Source organism: Myotis myotis, unplaced genomic scaffold (genome assembly GCF_014108235.1).
Source record: "Myotis myotis isolate mMyoMyo1 unplaced genomic scaffold, mMyoMyo1.p scaffold_m19_p_2, whole genome shotgun sequence".
Classification (NCBI taxonomy): Eukaryota; Metazoa; Chordata; class Mammalia; order Chiroptera; family Vespertilionidae; genus Myotis; species Myotis myotis.
This window is the reverse complement of record NW_023416324.1, coordinates 194898451-194911672: the sequence shown is the minus strand read 5'-3', so window position 1 is coordinate 194911672 and position 13222 is coordinate 194898451. Positions and strand designations below refer to the sequence as shown.

The following is a 13222-nucleotide window of genomic DNA, read 5'->3' as shown; positions in this document are numbered from 1 at the left end:
GGGATTCAAGAGGTCAAAACTATTCTCATTATAATACTCATATATGACTTACCTTTTCCCCTATATTGACTTTTGCACTGATGATGTACAAGCAATAGTAGACAAAAGTCAGAAAAAAACAAGTAATATGAAGTAATAATATACATAATTATATTGAAGGCTTAAAAATATGAAATTTTCTTTACAGACCCAAAATATGAATAGAAGGCAATGTACCCTTTCATCTCCCCCAAACTGAGATGCTATTGCTCAGGTGTCCTACAGATCCCATTTTGAGAACTGCTGTTATAATAGCATATAAGCTCCTTGAGGGCAAGGATTTTTGTCTCTTGTTCACTGATGTATCCCTTATAGCTAGGCCTGCTTTCATCCTGGGATGTTTTACCTATCTCTAGTGTTACATTCCTTATTTTTTTGATCTGGCTTGCCTTTGTTGGTTTGCTGTTTGCTTTTGGTGGAATGTGAGGTATAATTTTGGGGCTGCATATCTGAAAATGTCTTTATTCTGATCTTTTATTAGATCAGTGATTGGTCTGGATATAGATTCTATGTTGAAAATCATTTTCATTTAGAATTTTGGACACAAGTCTCCATTGTTTTCTATATATTGCAGTTTAGAAGTCCTGTTCCTTTTATTATGATTTCTCCATTTTTTTCTCTGTAGAAGTTTCTGGGATCTTCTATATATTCCTAGTGTCTGAATTTTTATGAGATATGTCTGGTTTATGTCATTTAAAATTAATTGTTCCAGGGACTTTTTACCTCCTATTTTTAATCTTTTTCTTACTACTTTTTACCTCCTGATTTTAATCTTTTTCTTACTACTTTTTGTGAGTCATTTGAACTCATCTTCTAATTTTATTGTATTTTTTTTACAAGTTATCATATTTTATTTTATTTATTTTATTTTTTTAAAATATGTTTTATTGATTTTTTACAGAGGAAGGGAGAGAGATAGAGAGTTAGAAACATCGATGAGAGAGAAACATCGATCAGCTGCCTCCTGCACATCTCCTACTGGGGATGTGCCCGCAACCCAGGTACATGCCCTTGACCGGAATTGAACCTGGGACCTTTCAGTCCGCAGGCCGACGCTCTATCCACTGAGCCAAACTGGTTTCGGCTACAAGTTATCATATTTTAAATTTCCAGCTTTTTCTTCTGTTCTATGGATGTTCCTCCTATTCTTGTTTGCTGGATCTGAGGAAATTAGCTGTGATATTTTCCTTTAATTTTCTTCTGCATGTTCCTGGTTTACTACGAGTTTTTTGTTTTGTTTTGTTTTTCCTTTCTGTCTCTTATAATGAAGGCTTTCATCACGTGATTGGTTATCCTCCCCTCCCCCCTATCTAATAATCTATAAAAAGTTAACAGAAAAATTGTTTACTGAAAAATGTTTAAGGCTTGGACTTATTAACTGGTGGGCTTGGTTATAGGTGATTGGGCAAGGGCCTGGCCATTTTTTTCTTTGGGGGGGGGGCGTTGGCGTACCTTCAAATACTTGTAGTATATCTTTTTCAGCTACTGTTCAGTTTTTGCATAGATGAATCCTCTGCCAGAACGATCTTGGATCCAACTAATGGTACAGTATTTACCATTAGTTGTAGACTTTCATGTCATTCTTTTCACTTTTAGGTTAGCATCTCTCTGCCCTCGTTTATTGTGCCCCTGGATCTGGTGCTTTATTATTTTGCCATTTTTACTAAATAAATCACCTCTCCTGGGATTGGGAAAGAGTAGTCACCTGTCTGGGTTGCATGGGGAAGGGGACCTGGGAGATTACTGGTTTTATAGACTTTCATCCAGTTCCTTTGATTTTTAGTTCCACGCATCTTTGTGTCCACTGTGGTAAGTGGTATCTTAAATTCCTATCCTTTCTGATTTTTGCTATGTAAAGTGGCTTTTCTCATTTTGGAATTCTCTGCAGTTGCTGGTATTCGGCTCTCATAGGTCTAAATCCTCCATATGTTTTTCATTTGCTAAAAATTTGTTGACGTATCTTGTTTACTGTTCCTTCTGTCTTCTCTTGTAGTCTGTGTATCCTTGTGAATTTATATTTTTTATCTTTATATTCTCATTTTAGTATTTTTTTAACAAGATAATAAGAACATCAAAGCTCTTGTTAAATGGTTATTTGTGGGTAAAGAACATTTTTAACTGCTTAAAAGTGAAAACAAGAATGGAAGAAAAAGCCAGGAAATAAGAAAACTTTCAGTGGTTCTCAACCTTCTGGCCCTTTAAATACAGTTCCTCATGTTGTGGTGACCCCAACCATAAAATTATTTTCATTGCTACTTCATAACCATAATGTTGCTATTGTTATGAATCGTAATGTAAATATCTGATATGCAGGATGGTCTTAGGCGACCCCTGTGAAAGGGTCCTTTGACCCCCAAAGGGGTCGTGACCCACAGGTTGAGAACCGCTGAACTAAGGTAATTCCTAAATGTTAGTTGCAAAATCATAAAAATCCTAGAAAAAGACATATGCAGTAAAATCTCAGACATCTGACATAGCAATATTTTTGCCAGTATGTCTCCTAGGGCAAGGGAAGCAAAGGAAAGAATAAATAAATGGGATTACATCAAACTAAAAAGCTTCTGCACAGCTAAGAAAACCATCAACAAAATGAAAAGGGAACCTACTCTATGGGAGAACATATTCCCCCATGATAAGGGATTAATTTCCAAAATATATAAAGAACTTATACAACTCAACACCAGGAAGACAAACAACCCACTTAAAAAAATGGGCAAAGGACTTGAATAGACATTTCTCTAAAGAGGACATACAGATGGCCAATAGACATATGAAAAAATGCTCAATGTCACTAACCATCAGAGAGATGCAAATTAAAACCACAATGAAATACCACCTCACACCTGCCAGAATGGTTACCTTCAGTAAATCAACAAACAGCAAGTGCCGGCGAGGTGTGGAGTAAAGGGATCCCTAGTGCATTGTTGGTAGGAACGCAGCCACTGTGGAAAACAGTTTGGAGTTTCCTCAAAAAGTTGAAAATGGAACTGCTTTTCAACCTAGTGATCTCACTTCTGGGAATATATTCTGATAATTCCAAAACACCATTGGTAGATGAGTGGATAAAAAAGCAATGGTACATTTACACAATGGAATACTACGAGGCTATAAAAAGAAAGGATCTCTTACCTTTTATGACAGCATGGAGATTATTATGCTAAGCAAAATGAGCCCGTCAGAGAAAGACACATATCATGTGATCTCACTTGTACAATCTAATGAATAAAATAAACTGACAAAATAGAACCAGAGACATGTGTTCTTGGTACAGACTGACAGATGTCAGAGCGGAGGTGCATAGGGTAGATAGGGTGAAAGAAGGTGAAGAGAATAGCCAAAGAACATACATGCAAAGCCCATGGACACATAAAACAATGTGGTCAGCGTTATAGGGAGAGGAGGGCAGAGTCTGGGGGAAAAGCAAAGGGAATGTAAATGAGGGACCTCTATAATAAAGTTAACAATAAAAATATAATTTGAAAAAATTCTTTAACTTCTATTTCTGTATATTTTTCCTTTTGTATACTAAATGTAAAAGCATTACCATAGCCATATAGAAAATATTTTTTTTGTTTTTTTTTGAAAATATGTTTAAAAAGAAAAAAACGTTACCCAGTTTTATCACTTAAATATTACCAGTTTTTATTTTTGCTCTTACTCATATGTACATATTTTTAGAAATTGCAGTCTCTATAGAGACAGTTTTAATAATGGTATAATGGATATCTTTGTGATTATATTTTTTTAAGAAAAAGTTTTCAGATACATTCTTAGAAGTAGAATTGCTTTGTGACAAAAAAATAAACATTTTTTATGACTCTATATTTAAATTGTTAATTGCTTTCAGGAAGGAATATACCACCACTTTACTAGCAGTGTGAAGATTTGACCGACTTCACAATAACCTCATCAACTTTGTTACTTAAGTTAACATTTCTTCTCCCAAATTTCACAAGTGAAATGATGATAGTATATTATTTCATTTTGTACTCTGTTGATGACTAGTGAGTTTTTATCCATTTAAAAATGTAGAATTTTCAGTTAGAAAAAAGTAATTCTAAAAGATAGTAAAATATGTGTTATCTTTAGGGAATGTGAAAATGAAGGATTAGGTAGTTGATCCCTAAACCAAATATTATGTAATTAATCATAACTGCAACTTAAAATATAAGAAAATTGTCATAATGAGCTGTCCTCAGATTGACTCTTTTGAGAGACATTTGGAAAAATTTAGGATAAATTTAAGTTGTTCATAAATTATAAAAACAGTTACTAAATTATAAAAACTGAAGACTGTATTAGAGATTTTTTTTTATATTCTTGTCAAGAAGCCAGGTACATTTAAAATTTTACTTTAAGACTAAAAATTTTTGCAAAGTTTAAAAAAATTGCTATATTAAATTTTGTTGCAGCCCAGTTAGGGCTAGTCTCCATGGTGCCGTATGTTAGTAATAATTTTCTTTGAATTTAAACTTGTAGAAATGGGACGCCGTTCATCAGATACTGAAGAAGAAAGCAGAAGCAAGAGAAAAAAGAAACATCGTAGACGGTCATCTTCAAGTAGTTCTTCAGATAGTAGAACATATAGCCGAAGGAAAGGTGGAAGGAAATCCAGGTCAAAGTCAAGATCTTGGTCCAGAGATCTTCAGCCTCGTTCACATTCTTATGATAGAAGGTGATTCTCATAACTTTTACTTATGTAGTAACGAGACTACATTCTTTCAAGTTCTTATATTTTTGTACTTGTAATTTTTCTGGGTAAAACATTTTTCTTTTAGTAGTTATATAGTTATGAAGGTTAAGTCCCAAGCCAGAGGTGTTTTGTTCTGTTTTTCCAGGCCCATCCCATGGGTTCAGTGTCTTTCTCCTTTGTCTGTTTTTTTGTAGACAAGTAAGTATAAACTAGCTTAATTCTCAAACTATGTTATCTGATAACATTTGGAAGGATTGTATACTACTTAACACCTCCAAGGTCTTAATTTGTAGTTAATTCAATCACTAAATTATGAAATTAGTCACCTGATTGTTCAAGAGCAATAACATTTTATCTCTTTTTGCTTTTAAGAAGGTGTAAGACAGTAAAAATGAGACAATTCTATAGAATCTAGGTGATTTCTCCTTAATGCTCATACAAAATTTTTTTATAGCAATGATACTTAATTATATTTTATTTCAGACGGAGACATCGATCAAGCAGTAGCTCTTCTTATGGCTCTAGAAGAAAACGAAGTCGAAGTCGTTCAAGGGACTGGGGGAAATCCTATAGAGTTCAGAGGTCTAGGTCAAAAAGCAGAACAAGAAGGTATGCCATCAGATATTTATTGCTCTGTAACACACTATCCTCACATTTAGTGATCTAAAGCAACAGTCATTTATTTTCTCAAGATTTTACAATTTTGACCTGAGCTCAGCTGGCAGTTTTTCTGCTAGTGTCATCTGGGTCACTCCTGTGGTTGTAGTTATCTGATAGCTTAACTGGAACTACATGGTCCAATGTAACCTCAACTCAGGCATTTGGTATTGGCTTTTGGCTATTGTCTAGGGTGCTTTAGTTCTCCTGTGGTTTCTCATCCTCCAGTAGGCTAGGCTGGGCTTTTTCACATGACGGGGAAAGTATTTCAAGAAGGTAAGAGCAGAAGATGCAGGATCTCTTAAGGTCTAGCCTCAGAAATAACCCAGTGTGATATGAAGTAAATGTTCATGTCCCTACCCCCAGCTACCCCCTCCCACCCAATTCGTATGTTGAATCCCCAATCCCCAATATAACTGAATTAGGGTCTTTATGGAGGTAATTCGGGTTAAATGAGGTCATAAGGGTAGGACCCTAATCCAGTAGGGCTGGTGGGCTTACAAGAAGAGGCAGACTGTTCTCGCTCTTTGAGTGTGAATTTAGAGGAAAGGCCACGAGAAGACAGTGAAAAGTCAGCCATCTACAAGCCAGGAAGAGCCCTTACCAGAAACCAGATCAACTAGTATCTTGATCTTGGACTTGGAGCCCCCGAACTATGAGAAATAAATTTACGTTGTTTAAAACTGCTCAATTTGTGGTATTTTGTTGTAGCAGCCCGAGCTGATTAATCTGCGTTGTCACTCCATCTTTGTTTTCTTGTCTTGATCAAGGGCCAATAATACAGAGGATAGCTTACCTGGAAAGAGTTGTACATGTTGGGCAATGGTTGAAAATACGGTTGAATAGGATGGGGACCATGGTATTGAGGGATTTGATAAAAGTAGGTGTTCAGAAGTTATTGAAAGTTTTTGAGCAGAAGAGTGTTAGTATAAAAACAGGAATTTAGTAAGATCAGCTGCTTTTTTCTGTTCTTCTATTAGATTCTAGCTGTGGGGGCATAGTAGCAGCCTGATTTTGTTATCTAGGCATAAAATTTATAAATCTCTATGAATCTGAAGTTGGATAATGGTAATAAAGTCCAGATGTTTAGCTTTTCTGACCTTGTAGTGTTTGGATTTAGTCTCCTCTTTTTATTTTTTATTTTTAAATATATTTTATTGATTTTTTTTTTTACAGAGAGGAAGGGAGAAGGATAGAGTTAGAAACATCGATGAGAGAGAAACATCGATCAGCTGCCTCCTGCACACTCCCCACTGGGGATGTGCCCGCAACCAAGGTATATACCCTTGACCGGAATCGAACCTGGAACCTTTCAGTCCGCAGGCTGACGCTCTATCCACTGAGCCAAACCAGTTAGGGCTAGTCTCCTCTTTTTAGTACATACTCCCTATTTGGACTTAGTCTCCTCTTCTTAGTACACACTCCATTAATAAGCTACTCTGTATTGTATGCCTTTGTTCTCTATACATATTCCTGGGTTACTAGCTTTGTTTTTTTGAGCATGCTTTCTTTCAGTTTCTTGCAATCTTTAGTTCTCTTTTTCCTTAAATCCTTTTTTGATGTTTATCTTTGCACTCCCAAGTCAAGTTTAATCCATTCTTTCTCTTACCCACCATTACATATAGTTCCTGATATGTAATAGTTATAGTATGAATGTTATGTCTTTATTATACTCATATATTATAAACTCTTACAAGGGAAATCTTTTGGTACCTAACACAATACCTTGCTTAGTAAACATGTCTTGACTGGCTCATTAACTGGGGAAATGAAGTTAGGTAGAGAGCTGTTTTTTTAGTAAGGAAAAGTTTTATTGTTTATTGATTTGTAGAAGGAAAGCTTTATTTTAGATGTATTGATTTGTCTAAAAGGAGGCTGATTACCAGAAATCAAGGTCAGTTGAAATTTTCTGTCAGTGGGAATAGAAATAATAATCCATGCTTTTATATGTCTTTTTCAGGTTATAGACTATTTTCACATACCTTGAATCAATCAACCAGAATTTGATTAGGGAAACAGAAGGCAATGAATTCCAAGCAGTGGGATTTTAATATAGGGATAAAGGCCTATGCAACCTTTGGAAGGGCTGAGGGAATTAGGGACACTGTCACTGATTAATTCTGCCTGAAGTATTAAAGCTGGTTGTTTTCTCAAGTCACTGGAAATCTTAAGAACTTTCTAGGTTTGTAGCAACAGAATGAGTGGTTCTCAAGAAACTACCCACCTGGAAGCTGCTTCTCTGTCCAACTCTGTACCTACAACTACCTCCAGAGGAAATCTGGAAACGTTAATTTCTTTTCCTTTGCAATGCAAGGAAGAACTTAAAAGTAATGGCAGTAATGTCTAGTCAACAGCACACATGTTTAGCAATCTGCGTTTTATACTATGTCAGGCTCTCTATTCTATTCCATTTGTCTCTGTGTCTGCCAGCATTATATAGTTTTGATTACTGTAGCTTTTTAATATATATTTTGAAATTAGGAATGTGAGGCCTCCAGCCTTGTTCTTTCTCAAGATTGCTTTTGTGTATTTAACAATTCTTGAATTCAAGGGATGAATCCAATTTGGTTATGGTATATAATTGTTTTACTGTGCTGTTGAACTTAGTTTGCTAGTATTTTTTTGAGGTTTTTGTGTCAGTATTAATCATGGATATTGGTCTGTAGTTTTCTTATAATATATTTGTCTGGCTTTGGTATCAGGGTAATAATGCTAGCTCATAAAATGAGTTTGGATGAGCTCCCTCCTCTTCAATTTTTTGGAAGAGTTTGAGAGGGATTGGCCTTAATTCTTATTTAAATGTTTGGTAGAAATTCTCCAGTGTAGCCATGTAGTTGTGGGCTTTTCTTTGTTGGGAGGTTTTTGATTACTGATTCAATCTGTTTGTTATAGCTCTGTTCATATGTTTGTTTCTTCATGATTTAGTCTTGGTAGGTTGTATATATTTAGGAATTTATCTATTTCTATAGGTTGTCTCATAACCGTGTTTATTGCTTGGTTTCAATTTTAATGCTTTCTCTCTAATATCTGATTTTAGTTTTTGAATCTCCTTGTTTTTTCTTAGTTAATCTAGTTAAGGGCTTACCAATGTTGTTGATCATTTCAAGAAACAAATTCTTGCCCTAATCAGTTTGGCTCAGTGGATAGAGAGTCAGCCTGCGGACTGAAAGGTCCCAGGTTCGATTCTGGTCAAGGGCATGTACGTTGGTTGCGGGCACATCCCCAGTAGGAGGTGTGCAGGAGGCAGCTGATCGATGTTTCTCTCTCATTGATGTTTCTAACTCTCTATCCCTCTCCCTTCCTCTCTGTAAAAAATCAATAAAATATATTTTAAAAAAAGAAGCAAATTCTTAGTATTATTGCTTTTTTAAAAATATTGTTTTTCTATTCCCTCTTTTTCTGCTCTAATCATTATTAATCCTTCCCTTCCTTCTGCTAATTTTCGGTGTAGTTTGTTCCTCCTTTACTAGTTCCCTGAGATGTAAAGCTAGGTTATTGATTTGAGATCTTTCATCTTTTTTAATGTAGGCATTTCTAGCTATTAACTACCCTCTTATCCTACCAGACCTGAGGCCCTGAACCTAACTGTCCCCTATACCTGGGCTCCTGAGCATTAAAGAGAAAAAAACCAACATGATATAGAAAAATGTTAGTTACATGCAAACAAGTGGTTAGAATAAGATGGAACTTGGAGACATTGTAGAAAATAGGTCTACCTTTCATCTACCTTTCATCTAGCGCCAGTATTCCACCTTTGAGTGGAAATTACCGAAAAATTGGTACAGCGGTCTGGCAGGGTTAAAACTGCTTTTGTTGCAGCCCATAAGTTTTGGTGTGTTATGATTTCATTTTCATTTGTCTCGAGATATTTTCTAATTTCCCTTGTGATTCCTTTGTTGAGTCATTGATTTTTCAACAATAAGTTGTTTAATTTCCACATATTTATGGATTTCCCAGTTTTTCTGCTGCTATTGATTTCTAGTTTCATTCCATTGTGGTCAGAAAATATAGTTTGTAAGATTTCAATCTTCTTAAATTAGTTTATGTGTGTCATGAGATGAAAAAGGTTGAAAATCTCTGATTTAGACAAATGTGTAATGACATGTATCCATCAGTATAGGTTCATACAGAGTAGTTTCAGTGCCCTAAAAATACTCTGTGCTCTGCCTATTTCACCCCATCTCCCTAAGCTGTGACACCCACTGATCTTTTTACTGTCTCCATAGTTTGCCTTTTCCAGACTGCTATACGGTTGGGATCATGCAGTATTTAGCCTTTTCAGATTGGCTTCTACTTAGTAGTATGTATTTTGGTTTCTTCCATGTATTTTCATGGCTTTGATAGCTCATTTTTTTTTAGTACTATACAGGTTTCCTCACTATCCAAACGTAGAATATTCCTATGAAACATTTCATAATAGTGCAAAGGGCCATGTGTATCCCCAGGTTTCTGAAAGTTCGAGTTATGCCATTTTGCTTTTATGAAGATATATATTGGTACCTGTTTTTGCTAACCAAAATAAATCTGATGAAATTGCTTTTTTTTTTTTATCCTCACCCGAGGATATATTTTTTTCATTGATTCTAGAGAGAGAGGAAGGGGAGAGGGAGGGAGAAAGAGAGAGAAAGAAAAACATCAATTGATTGCCTCCCATATGCGACCTGACTGGGAATCAACCGGAAACCTGCGTATGTGCCCTGACCAGGAATCAAACCCGAGATCCTTTGGTGCATGGGACAGTGCTGCAACCAATTGAGCCTCACCAGCCAAGGCTAAAATTTGGACTTTTAGATAAAAGTCATTGTGTATTAATGTAGATCTTTGGTAAAAGTGAAGTGGCATAACTTAAACTTTTGGAAAGTGGGGGATTCCTGTATAATATTTCATTGTCTGGATGTACTACAGCTTATTTATCCATTTACCTGCTGAAGGACATATTGATTGCTTTCAGGTTCTGGCAATTTTGAATAAAGTTGCTATGAATATCTGTGTGTATGTTTTTATGTAGACATAAGTTTTTAACTCCTTTGGGTAAACACCAGAGAGTGTGATTGGTGGGTCATATGGTAAGAGTATACTTTTGTGAAAAACTGCCAGATTGTTTTCCAAAGTGGCCATACCATTATGCTTTCCCACCAGCAATGAATGACAGTTTCTCACCAGCAATTGGTGTTGCCAGATTTTGGCCATTTAAGTAGGTTTTTTTTTTTAGGTATCATATTATTTTAATTTGCATTTCTCTGATGACTGATGATGTGGAACATCTTTTCATTTACTTATGTGCCATCTGTGTATCTTCTTTGGTGAACTGTTTCATAAGTTCTTTCCCCTATATTTTAATAGAGCTGCTTATTTTCTTATTGTTGAATTTTAGAAGTTCTTTGTATATTTTAAAAGGTCCTTTATCTGATGTTTCTTTTGCAAAGTTTCCCCTCAGTTAATGGATTGTTTTCTTATGTGTGGACATCGTCTTTCACAGAGTAGACTGTTTTTTTTTTTTAATCAGACTGATATTTTTAAAGGAAAGTATGTGGCATTTTATAAACAACTTCAAAATCCTAATGTCGTTCAGTATATTTTCATTGTTCTTTAAAACATTTTTTTTCTTGTGATTAGGACTGTAAAAATCTCTCTTTGCAACTTTCAAATAATGTAATATGGATTATTATCTACTAGAGGCCCAGTGCACGAAATTCATGCACTCGGGGAAGCGGGGGGGGGGGGGGGGGGGTCGGTCCTCAGCCCAGCCTTGCCCTCTTGCAGTCCAGGAGCCCTCGGGGGATGTCCAACTGATGGCAGTCAGGCATCCTTAGTGCTGCTGTGGAGGCGAGAGAGGCTCCTGCCACCGCCACTGTGCCCACCAGCTGTGAGCTGGCTCAGGGCTTCTAGCTGAGTGGCACTCCCCCTGAAGGAGTGCACTGACCACCAGGGGGCAGCTCCTGCATTGAGCATCTGCCCCCTGTTGCTCAATGTGCATCATAGTGACTGGTTGTTCCACTGTTAAGTCAATTTGCATTTTAGCCTTTTATTATATAGGATAGTCACCATGCTGTACACTACATTCCCACAACTTAATTATTTCATAACTAGACTAGAGGCCCAGCGTGCACGAAATCATGCGCAGTTAGGGTCCCTAGGCCATCTTCTGCCTGCTCACTAGTACCCGCCGCCACCCCCTGGTTCACCAGGGTTCCTCGATTGCAGCATGGCTCCTGTTCCCCAGAGCCTGTGGCTGCGGGGGAGGGACCAAGAGGTCCCCGTTCTGCCTGCTCGCCAGTCCTGCCCCGCTGCTCCATTTGCCGTGTTTCCCTGTTAGCCAGGCTGTGATCAGAGACTGCAGGTGGCGGGGAAGGGACCTAGCGATGCTCAGTGTGACTGGTTGGTTGATTGTCCTGGTCGTCAGGGACACTGGCTTTTTATATATATAGATGTTTGGACTTTTGACCTCCACCTATTTTTTAAGAAGTTTTAAATTTTAATGTACTGTAGCTTATCTATTATTTTTTTCATGGATTATTCATTTGTTGTTGTGTCTAAAACGTAACTGCCCTATCCAAGGTCATCTAGATTTTATACTTAGGTCTGTAATCCATCTTGAGTTAATTTTTGTCAAGGGTCTAAGGTCAGTGTACAGGTTCATTTTTTTTCTTGCATGTGGGTATCCAGTTTTTTAGCACCATTTGTTGAAAAAGTTATCTTAGTTCCATTGTATTAATTTTGCCCCTTTGACAAAGATCAGCTGACTCGATTTATGTGGGTCTATTTCTGGGCTCTCTATTCTGTTCCATTGTATTTGTCTGTTCTTTTCCCAATACCATGCTGTCTTTATTACTTACTGTAGCTTTATAGTAAGCCTCGAAGTTGAATAATATCAGTCCTCCAACTTTATTCTTCTCCTTCAATATTGTGTTGGCTATTCTTATCTTTTGCCTTTTCATATAGACTTTAGAATCAATTTGTTGATATTTACGAAATAACTTGCTAGGATTTTGATTGTATTGTATTGACTCTATAGAACAATTTGGGAAGAATTGTCATCTGGCCAATATTGAGTCTTCATATCCATGAACATGGAACATCTCTCTGTTTATTTCTGCTTTGATTTCATTCATCAAAGTTTAATAATTTTCCTCACATAGATACTGTATACTAGTATATTTTGTTAGATTTATACGTAAGTACTTAATTTTTGGGGTGCTAATATAAATGGTATTGTTTTAAATTCCACCTGCCCATTGCTGCTATATAGGAGACTTTTAATTTTGTGATATTTTCATATTTAACAAAAACTTACAAGGGTAGTATAAAGAATTCCTGTATACCCTTTACATATCTTAATTGTTGACATTTTGTTAATAGTTATATATTTATATAATGTGTATGTATTGATATAGTTTTATAATTTTTTAAGCTTTTGTCTTTTGAATTCTATAGCAGAATTAGAAGTGCTCTATCACTATTACAATATTAGAATATTTTGTATTTGCTTATATGTTTACCTTTACCAGTGAGCTTTATAGTTTTATATGCTTTCATGTTTCTGTTTAGTGTCCTTTCATTTAAGTTACAGGTCTGCCTCTCCATTGTTTGGGTTTTCTTTATTTCTCCCAACAATATTTTTATTTTAAAAAATATATTATTATTGATTTCAGAGAGGAAGGAAGTGGGAAAGAGAGAGATAGAAACATCAATGATGAGAGAGGATCATTGATCAGCTGCCTCCTGCCTGCCTTGATGGGGAATCAAACTGTGACCTCCTGGTTCATAAGTTGACACTCAACCTCTGAGCCAAGCCGGCCAGGCCCCAACAATGTTTTGTAGTTTTCAGTATAG

At 36.3% G+C, this 13222-nt stretch overlaps 1 protein-coding gene across 1 annotated transcript in view; it reads left to right on the top strand.

Moving 5' to 3' along the window:
- Window positions 1–13222, top strand: part of RSRC1 (arginine and serine rich coiled-coil 1) — a 342660-nt gene that overhangs the window by 2861 nt on the left and 326577 nt on the right. Inside the window, exons 2-3 of the mRNA XM_036349070.1 lie at window positions 4519–4714; window positions 5216–5341. Of these exons, the coding sequence (XP_036204963.1) occupies window positions 4521–4714; window positions 5216–5341 (320 nt within the window). The 5' untranslated portion in view covers window positions 4519–4520. The remainder of the gene's footprint in view (window positions 1–4518; window positions 4715–5215; window positions 5342–13222) is intronic.